Source organism: Oncorhynchus nerka, linkage group LG6, assembly GCF_034236695.1.
Source record: "Oncorhynchus nerka isolate Pitt River linkage group LG6, Oner_Uvic_2.0, whole genome shotgun sequence".
Classification (NCBI taxonomy): domain Eukaryota; kingdom Metazoa; phylum Chordata; class Actinopteri; order Salmoniformes; family Salmonidae; genus Oncorhynchus; species Oncorhynchus nerka.
Window position 1 is genome coordinate 18,290,581 of NC_088401.1, and position 10,844 is coordinate 18,301,424.

Genomic DNA, 10,844 nt, shown 5'->3' on the forward strand with positions numbered 1-10,844 from the left:
TCCACTTCTGTGGTAGAGTTTCTGCCACATAACAAACATGAACTGGCGCACACCCAGAGAAAATGATTTGATGTGGAGGTGCTGACTAGCAGGGAAAAACTATAAGCTATAAAATATAAAGACAGTCACACACCCTATATATAAACTCCCAATCATTTATTGGGTAAATCACCAATGTTTCCGCATCACTGTGCCTCCTTCAGGGTGACTGACATCCACCCTGAGGGGTCATCAGATTGGTGGAAGCAATCTAACAACAACAACAAGCTAACAACAAAAACATGGACTTTAAGTTGGAAGCATTTGTGGAAAACCCCTACATGGGACATGCTATATAAATGTGGAAAACCCCTACATGGGACATGCTATATAAATGTGGAAAACCCCTACATGGGACATGCTATATAAATGTGGAAAACCCCTACATGGGACATGCTATATAAATGTGGAAAACCCCTACATGGGACATGCTATATAAATGTGGAAAACCCCTACATGGGACATGCTATATAAATGTGGAAAACCCCTACATGGGACATGCTATATAAATGTGGAAAACCACTACATGGGACATGCTATATAAATGTGGAAACCCCTACATGGGACATGCTATATAAATGTGGAAAACCCCTACATGGGACATGCTATATAAATGTGGAAAACCCCTACATGGGACATGCTATATAAATGTGGAAAACCCTACATGGGACATGCTATATAAATGTGGAAAACCCCTACATGGGACATGCTATATAAATGTGGAAAACCCCTACATGGGACATGCTATATAAATGTGGAAAACCCCTACATGGGACATGCTATATAAATGTGGAAAACCCCTACATGGGACATGCTATATAAATGTGGAAAACCCCTACATGGGACATGCTATATAAATGTGGAAAACCCCTACATGGGACATGCTATATAAATGTGGAAAACCCCTACATGGGACATGCTATATAAATGTACGAAGGCAAATCATTATGATATCAAAGTTGCACATGTTGATTTGAAAGCAGTAGTGAAATATTTAGTTTACACTGCTTTGGTGGAGGAGGAAATGCTCCCGGAGAGGGAGGATGTTGAAAAGTACCTACGGGTGGTTGAGAACATCCCATTGACGTGCAACTGAGATTGGTAGAACTAAAGGCAAAATAGTAGCGACAGAAATTAGAGCTTGAGCACAAGGAAAGTAAGAGATAGATCTGGAAGCACTCCGATTCTAGTCAGGCCATCCTGCACACAGAGTTTTATCTTGGTCGGAACAGACTGACTTGTACCGCCTTTCAATAGAAAGAAGGTGGATGTATATTGTACTCTGAACGGATTGCCACATCCCTAAAATAGCCATGAGACATTTGTGCTCCAGTGGTCTTGAGAGACGTGGGCTGTTAACACCTTTAGTTGGCTCTCCCTACTTGATTTCTAGAAAAACAATCCTTTATTTGATCTTCCCTGTTTTGCTTCCTGTCTTTAAGTTTAGCAAATTTAGTTGGCGCTCAGGGTGGGTGTCTTTTAGGACCCAGTTGTTGTTGGTCAACTTTCAGTGGACTCCCCATGAGTGTCTTTCAGAACCCCACCTAAAAATCCCAACTGCTTTGTTTTGGTTGTTGTCAGTGATGCTTTGTTAGTTCCTCCTGTTTGAGCGACAATTTTTAGTTTTCTTGCTGGGAAACGTAACAAATAAAATCTGTTTATTGGTCGTTTAAACAGTTTAGCAGATAATATAGCAGGTGCAGCGAAATACTTATGTTACTAGCTCCTAACAATAGAGTAAAATGTCAAACAAGTACACAAACAATCAAGGTATTATTATTTTTTTTTTTACAAGAAATCCAATTAACAACCCAAATAGTAACATTAATCCAAATGCAATATATACGTATATACACAGGATGAGTTTACACGTACAGCAGTATATATACTAACAATGATAGTGGGGCAAAAAAGTATTTAGTCAGCCACCAATTGTGCAAGTTCTCCCACTTAAAAAGATGAGAGAGGCCTGTAATTTTCATCATATGTACACTTCAACTATGACAGACAAAATTAGGGGAAAAAATCCAGAAAATCACATTGTTGGATTTTTGATGAATTTATTTGCAAATTATGGTGGAAAATAAGTATTTGGTCAATAACAAAAGTTTATCTCAATACTTTGTTATATACCCTTTTTTGGCAATGACAGAGGTCAAACGTTTTCTGTAAGTCTTCACAAGGTTTTCACACACTGTTGCTGGTATTTTGGCCCATTCCTCCATGCAGATCTCCTCTAGAGCAGTGATGTTTTGGGGCTGTTGCTGGGCAACACGGACTTTCAACTCCCTCCAAAGATTTTCTATGGGGTTGAGATCTGGAGACTGGCTAGGCCACTCCAGGACCTTGAAATGCTTCTTACGAAGCCACTCCTTCGTGTGTTTGGGATCATTGTCATGCTGAAAGACCCAGCCACGTTTCATCTTCAATGCCCTTGCTGATGGAAGGAGGTTTTCACTCAAAATCTCACGATACATGGCCCCATTCATTCTTTCCTTTACACGGATCAGTCGTCCTGGTCCCTTTGCCGAAAAAAAGACCCAAAGCATGATGTTTCCACCCCCATGCTTCACAGTAGGTATGGTATTCTTTGAATGCAACTCAGCATTCTTTGTCCTCCAAACACGACAAGTTGAGTTTTGACCAAAAAGTTATATTTTGGTTTCATCTGACCATATGATATTCTCCCAATCTTCTTCTGGATCATCCAAATGCTCTCTAGCAAACTTCAGACGGGCCTGGACATGTACTGGCTTAAGCAGGGGGACACGTCTGGCACTGCAGGATTTGAGTCCCTGGCGGCGTAGTGTGTTACTGATGGTAGGCTTGTTACTTTGGTCCCAGCTCTCTGCAGATCATTCACTAGGTCCCCCCGTGTGGTTCTGGGATTTTTGCTCACCTTTCTTGTGATCATTTTGACCCCACGGGGTGAGATCTTGCGTGGAGCCCCAGATCGAGGGAGATTATCAGTGGTCTTGTATGTCTTCCATTTCCTAATAATTGCTCCCACAGTTGATTTCTTCAAACCAAGCTGCTTACCTATTGCAGATTCAGTCTTCCCAGCCTGGTGCAGGTCTACAATTTTGTTTCTGGTGTCTTTTGACAGCTCTTTGGTCTTGGCCATAGTGGAGTTTGGAGTGTGACTGTTTAAGGTTGTGGACAGGTGTCTTTTATACTTGCTTGTTTGTAGGTGACCAAATACTTATTTTCCACCATAATTTGAAATTAAATTCATTAAAAATCCTACAATGTGATTTTCTGGAGAAAAAAAAAATCTAATTATGTCTGTCATAGTTGAAGTGTACCTATGATGAAAATTACAGGCCTATCTCATCTTTTTAAGTGGGAGAACTTGCACAATTGGTGACTAACTAAATACTTTTTTGCCCCACTGTATATACTAAGAATGATATGTACAGCAGTATATATACTAAGAATGATACGTACAGTAGTATATATACTAAGAACGATTACTACTTCACCATTTCTATCTTACCTGCTACTCATCGCTCATATGGTGTGTGTGTGTGGTGTCTGTATGCGGGTGGTGTATGTGATGGTTTCAAGAACTGTAGAGGTAAACCCAGCCCCATTATGCCTTCCTCCCTCTCCCCCTCCTCCACTCCTCACTTCTAGTCCTCCTCTTCCTCCCTCTCCTCCTTCTTCCCTCCTCCACTCCTCACTTCTAGTCCTCCTCTTCCTCCCTCTCCTCCTTCTTCACCCCTCCACTCCTCACTTCTAGTCCTCCTCTTCCTCCCTCTCCCCCTTCTTCCCTCCTACACTCCTCACTTCTAGTCCTCCTCTCCTCCTTCTTCACTCCTCCACTCCTCACTTCTAGTCCTCCTCTTCCTCCCTCTCCCCCTTCTTCCCTCCTCCACTCCTCACTTCTAGTCCTCCTCTTCCTCCCTCTCCCCCTTCTTCCCTCCTACACTCCTCACTTCTAGTCCTCCTCTTCCTCCCTCTCCCCTTCTTCCCTCCTCCACTCCTCACTTCTAGTCCTCCTCTTCCTCCCTCTCCTCCTTCTTCCCTCCTTCCACTCCTCACTTCTAGTCCTCCTCTTCCTCCCTCTCCCCCTTCTTCCCTCCTCCACTCACTTCTAGTCCTCCTTTCCCTCCCTCCTCCACTCCTCACTTCTAGTCCTCCTCTTCCTCCCTCTCCTCCTTCTTCCCTCCTCCACTCACTTCTAGTCCTCCTTTTCCTCCCTCTCCTCCTTCTTCCCTCCTCCACTCACTTCTAGTCCTCCTTTTCCTCCCTCTCCTCCTTCTTCCCTCCTCCACTCCTCACTTCTAGTCCTCCTCTTCCTCTTCTTCCCTCCTCCACTCCTCACTTCTAGTCCTCCTCTTCTCCCTGACATCTCCTCTTCCTCTCTTCTGTCACAGCTTCCCTTCCCCCTCTCTTGTCTAACCTCTCTCCTTCCCTTCCTCAGGGAAGACATTTTTCCCCTCCACTTGATCCCATCGATTTCTGTCCAGTTCAAGGATGTCACTTTCTCCTTTTTCTCTTTCCTTCTTTCTCTCTTACCCTTTTCTTTGTTCTCTCTTTCTCTCTCTCATCATCCCCCTTTCTCTATTATCTTGTTGATTGTTTGTTATTCTGTGTGTTGTCCTGTAGGAAACAAGCAGGAAACCAGAATATAATCCAGAGTTGATCCAAAAATCAGTTTATTACAAAATATCAGACGTGTTGTATTACAGATCTTTTGTCCTCCAGCCAATATTACTACCATCAGTTTATAGCACTACCAGCTAGAGCCAGCACACACACACACACACACACACACACACACACACACACACACACACACACACACACACACACACCACCTTGCAGTATCTGTACCTCCCTGTGGATAGGTCTGTAATATGGTGTATGATTGCGTGTAATTATAATCACTATTCACACACACACACTCTTTCACATGCACACACTCACACACACGAGCATGCGTGTGCGTGCACCCACACCCACACACACACACACACACACACACACACAGCATCTTCATGATTATCATTATTCTTATCATCTTAAAATCTTCTGTCTGTCACACACCATTAAACACTATACTGTTTACAGGACTTATCAACACATATATACTTGTATTCCATGTAATATTAACATCACAATAGTACATTATCTACAATACAACAACATCATCATGCTTTCCAATGACACGTTATATGCCTGCAGGACACCACATGTGGACTCAGTGTTGAAGTCATGAAAAGTGCTACAGGTACAGTAGAATGTGGTTTATATCCCTGATCACAGCAGATCACCACCAGTACATACAACAGCATTTACAGCAGGTATTTACACACACACACACACACACACACACACACACACACACACACACACACTGAGAGCTGAAGTCATTACAGCAACATAAATAATCCCTAGACATCCAAACAATAAATATTCAGACTTCATATTTGACCCTGTGAGCGACTGTGTAATACTAACAATGATATTAATCAAATATATATATATGTATATAACTAAATAATATAACTATATAATAACTTAACTACTGAGCATGCAGTTGTGTGCTTGTCCAGTGTTTCCCTTCGTAGGACTCAGCCATGTCTGTTCTATTAAGTATATTTCTATGGCCAGTTCTCTAGTACACAGGTGGGCTGGTCTGTAGGTTTAGATCGGTGGTTAATGGTCTGTAATTATAGGAAAACGTCTGTAGTTTCCTGTCTGTAGGTTTAGGTCTGTAATTATAGGGAAATGACTGTAGTTTCCTGTCTGTAGGTTTAGGTCTGTAATTATAGGAAAACGTCTGTAGTTTCCTGTCTGTAGGTTTAGGTCTGTAATTATAGGGAAATGACTGTAGTTTCCTGTCTGTAGGTTTAGGTCTGTAATTATAGGAAAACGTCTGTAGTTTCCTGTCTGTAGGTTTAGGTCTGTAATTATAGGGAAATGACTGTAGTTTCCTGTCTGTAGGTTTAGGTCTGTGGTTAAAGGTCTGTAATTATTGGGAGATGTCTGTAGTTTCCGGTCTGTATGTTTGGGTATGTAGTTAAAAGTCTGTAATTATAGGAAAATGTCTGTCGTTTCTTGTCTGTAGGTTTAGGTCTGTAGGGTTAAATGTCTGTAATTACAGGGACATGTCTGTAGTTTCCAGGTTGTAGGTTCGAGGTCTGTAATTATAAGGAAATGCCTGTAGTTTCCTGTCTGTAGGTTTAAATGTATGTAATTACAGGGAAATGTCTGTAGTTTCCTGTCTGTAGTTTCCTGCCTGTAGGGTTAAATGTATGTAATTACAGGGAAATGTCTGTGGTTTCCTGTCTGTAGGGTTAAATGTCTGTAATTACAGGGAAATGTCTGTAGTTTCCTGTCTGTAGGGTTAAATGTATGTATTTACAGGGAAATGTCTGTAGTTTCCTGTCTGTAGGGTTAAATGTCTGTATTTACAGGGAAATGTCTGTAGTTTCCTGTCTGTAGGGTTAAATGTCTGTAATTACAGGGAAATGTCTGTGGTTTCCTGTCTGTAGGGTTAAATGTATGTAATTACAGGGAAATGTCTGTAGTTTCCTGTCTGTAGGTTTAGATCTGTGGGGTTATAGGTCAGTAGTCCTGGAGTCTGTCTCAGCCTACTTTCCCATAAGAGTCCAGAAGCAGGATGCTTGCCTGTTCTAGGTTCCACTGGCAACGCTCTAGAACATCCTGGCACTCTGATCTAGAACGCAAACCCAGGCGAAACAACTGTTCAACCTATAACAGAGAGAGAGAGATGTTAGAGAGAAAGATGTTAGAGAGAAAGATGTTAGAGAGAAAGATGTTAGAGAGAAAGATGTTAGAGAAAGAGATGTTACAGAGAGAAAGATGTTAGAGAGAGAGATCTTAGAGAGAGATGTTAGAGAGAGAGATCTTAGAGAGAGATGTTAGAGAGAGATCTAAGCGGGAGAGAGATATCTTAGAGCAAGAGAGAGAGAGATGTTAGAGAGAGATCTAAGAGAGATCTAAGAGAGATCTAAGAGAGAGATCTAAGAGAGAGATATAAGAGAGAGATCTTAGAGAGAGATCTAAGAGAGAGAGAAATCTAAGAGAGAGAGAGATCTAAGAGAGAGAGAGATCTAAGAGAGAGAGAGATCTAAGAGAGAGATCTTAGAGAGAGAGATCTAAGAGAGAGATCTTAGAGAGAGATCTTAGAGAGAGAGAGATCTAAGAGAGAGATCTTAGAGAGAGATCTAAGAGAGAGAGAGAGATCTAAGAGAGAGAGAGAGATCTAAGAGAGAGAGAGATCTAAGAGAGAGAGATCTAAGAGAGAGAGAGATCTAAGAGAGAGAGATCTAAGAGAGAGAGAGATCTAAGAGAGAGAGATCTAAGAGAGAGAGAGATCTAAGAGAGAGAGAGAGAGAGATCTAAGAGAGAGAGAGAGATCTAAGAGAGAGAGAGAGATCTAAGAGAGAGAGAGAGATCTAAGAGAGAGAGAGATCTAAGAGAGAGAGAGAGAGAGATCTAAGAGAGAGATCTTAGAGAGAGATCTAAGAGAGAGAGAGAGATCTAAGAGAGAGATCTTAGAGAGAGATCTAAGAGAGAGATCTAAGAGAGAGATCTTAGAGAGAGAGAGATCTAAGAGAGAGATCTAAGAGAGAGATCTTAGAGAGAGAGATCTAAGAGAGAGATCTTAGAGAGAGATCTTAGAGAGAGAGAGAGAGAGATCTTAGAGCGAGAGAGAGAGCGAGAGTGTGTGTGTGTCTGTATGTGTGTACCTTTAGTTGGCATATTGCCTGAGGGATGTTCCAGCTGTGAGTCTCCAGAGCCACTTCACACTCCTCTGCTGTCACACCATGCACTGCCCCCTGCACCTACACACACACACACACACACACACACACACACACACACACAGTTGTAGGATCTCATTAGGTTCCGAAGTCTTGCGACTTCAAAAAGCATTTAAATGTATTTCTGACAAGATAAACAGGTAAACACAAAGAGCATTTGAATGCAGCCACATTCTACACTGCTTGTTCTGAACATCTCTAACCTGAACGAGGCTGTTCTCCCGTTGCCTGCTAGGAGCTGTAGTTAAATGTTGAGTCCTGTGGTTGTTGTTGTTGAAAGAGGTGTTAGGCCTTGCCCCACCCCCACCTGGTTGCTGTTTCATCATGGGTCGGACAGTGGCCATTTTGGCAGCTCCATATCTCTCCAGGTAGGCGGGGCGTTCAGAACTCTGAGAGCTGTCAATAAGGGGATCCAATGAAGCGCTGGGAGGAGGGCCAGCAGTGAGCCTGGAGGAATAGATGGAGGAGGGAGGAGAGGAAGAGGGGGAGGAGGAGACTAGAGAGCCGAGAGGACCAACAACACCATACAGCCCTGTCCTCTGCCGAGGGGAGACGGAGAGGGGAGGGGGTGGGAGACAAAGGGGGGAGGAGGAGAGAGGGGAGACAGAGAGGGGAGGAACTAAAGGAAGGGGGAGGCGGAGCGTGAGGAGGGTTGAGAGAAGGCGTGGTCTCTGGGAGGGATCTGAGGGGGCGTGTCATCCCTCTCACCTAGGGAAATGCGTTTGGAGGAGCGGAGGGGTGGGATGGGGGAGCGTGGAGGTAACATGGGTCTGTCCTCATAGGAAGAAGAGGAGGAGGGGGGAGGAAGGTAGATCTGTCTGTGAGGGGCCGGGGGGGCCAGGGAGAGGGGGAGGGGGGAGGAGGGGAGGGAACGGCCGGCTGTCATGGGAACACACAGTTTCACCATCACCTGCAGATCAGCAGGAAGAGAAAAAAATCTACAGTTGAAGTCGGAAGTTTACATCCACTTATGTTGAACTCATTAAAAAACTCATCGTTTTTCAACCACTCCACAAATTTCTTGTTAACAAACTATAGTTTTGTCAAGTCGGTTAGGACATCTACTTTGAGCATGACACACGTCATTTTTCCAACAATTGTTTACAGACAGTTTATTTCACTTATAATTCATTGTATCACAATTCCAGTGGGTCAGAAGTTTACATACACTAAGTTGACTGTGCCTTTAAACAGCTTGGATAATTCCAGAAAAGGATGTCATGGCTTTAGAAGCTTCTGATAGGCTAATTGACATCATTTGACCCAAACGTTTGACCCAAGTTAAACAATTTAAAGGCAATGCTACCAAATACTAATTGAGTATATGTAAACTTCTGACCCACTGGGAATGGGATGAAAGAAATAAAAGCTGAAATAAATCATTCTCTCTACTATTATTCTGACATTTCACATTCTTAAAATAAAGTGGTGATCCTAACTGACCTAAGACAGGGAATTTTTACTAGGATTAAATGTCAAGAATTGTGAAAAACTGAGTTTAAATGTATTTGTCTAAGGTGTATGTAAACTTCCGACTTCAACTGTACGTTAAAACTCCAAACTCAAATCAGAAACCTGTGGTGTGTGTGTGTGTGTGCCGTACCTCTCTCTGCAGCTCCTGGAACAGATCAGCTGACTGTGTTAAGCCCCTCCCCTCTGCATCGGCGCTGGGCGGAGCTAAAATCCCCTCAGCCAATCCAGTGATAGATCGAACCTCCATGTCTGCCAATTGGCCCTCAGCTTCCGTGGCAACCTCGTCATAGGCAGGAAGAGGGAGGGGCCAGTCTAGGATGGAAGGAAGGTCCTGGAGAGAGAAAGAGAAGAGAAGACTGTTATTTTGCCCACGCAGTGTGTGTGTGTGTGTGTGTGTGTGTGTACGTACCTTGAGTGTGTCCTGGTCAGGTAGGCATGTCTCAGTGAGAGGGGAGGACGTGGCCGAGCTAAAGCTGTCATCGGTGAAGTCGATGAGAGAGACCTCGCTTTTGGCCGACCTTACACCTGGCCCCTCCCACGGGCGGAGTTTAAGGCCCATAGCCACACCCATTTTTTTCAGCCCCAACGAAGCACCTTCATATTCATCATCATCATCTAACACAGAGTCATAGAACGGCTCTACACACACACACACACACACACACACACACACACACACACACACACACACACAACGTCATCATTATCAACAGAGAGTCATAGTCAGCTCAACATAGACAGCTAAATAAACACTCAGCGTGGGAGACAGACTTACTCTGGATCAAGACAGCAGGCTGGGGAGGACGAGGAGGAGGCTGCTCTGATGGACAGAAAGAGAAAGACGGAGAGAGTTTAGGAATGAATAAAAAAAGAATGAGGTAAGAAGACACTGTAAGGAGAGAATAAATGTATGTGTGTGTGTGTGTGTGTGTGTGTAGCCTACTCACTCCTGGTGCGGTTGGGTAGTTTGGTGGGCCGGGCAGTGGAAGGATCCATTCCCATAACATCAGGGGGGTCCATGGGGTTTCCCAAGTACAAGCTGAGGGGGGTAGAGGGATGTAGTGCAGCGTAAACACAGTACTTCAAATTGTCTTTATAAAACTTACATGACATGCAGTTTGCTCTTTGGGTTCTTTTCCAATTGGTTCCATTGGGCCTGACGTCTAAAGAACAAGAGCACAACTGACAGGGCTCTGCTGCACTCTAGTGGCCAGGCACTGTACTTGCAGGTAACAGCCAGGAATGTGTGTGTGTGTGTGTGTGTGTGTGCACCTGTCTATGCGGTCAGCGTGCCCCCAGCTCCTGTGTGGGTCAGTGTCTCCGTGTCCAGTGTGAATGAAGGAGTGTGTGAGGGGTCTGCTGATGTCTTGGGCCGACAGGCCGCTGACCGACGTGACCACGTGGCGAGGAAACTGTCCCACGCGCAACGTCCTTCTGTTCTGACCTCTCCACCAATAGAGCTCTGCTCTGGAGACACAGAGACACTGATATGATTCCCTCTTCCACATTACAGAGAAGCATGTCTGTTCTACA

The 10,844-nt window shown here is 43.9% G+C and overlaps 1 protein-coding gene across 1 annotated transcript in view; it reads right to left on the reverse strand.

Moving 5' to 3' along the window:
• Positions 1-4,673: 4,673 nt before the first annotated feature.
• LOC115131024 (activated CDC42 kinase 1-like) overlaps positions 4,674-10,844 on the reverse strand; it is a 17,022-nt gene continuing 10,851 nt past the window's right edge. Inside the window, 9 exon segments of the mRNA XM_065019343.1 lie at positions 4,674-6,762; positions 7,764-7,859; positions 8,042-8,463; positions 8,466-8,748; positions 9,442-9,642; positions 9,721-9,950; positions 10,087-10,131; positions 10,259-10,350; positions 10,584-10,778. Of these exon segments, the coding sequence (XP_064875415.1) occupies positions 6,637-6,762; positions 7,764-7,859; positions 8,042-8,463; positions 8,466-8,748; positions 9,442-9,642; positions 9,721-9,950; positions 10,087-10,131; positions 10,259-10,350; positions 10,584-10,778 (1,690 nt within the window). The 3' untranslated portion in view covers positions 4,674-6,636.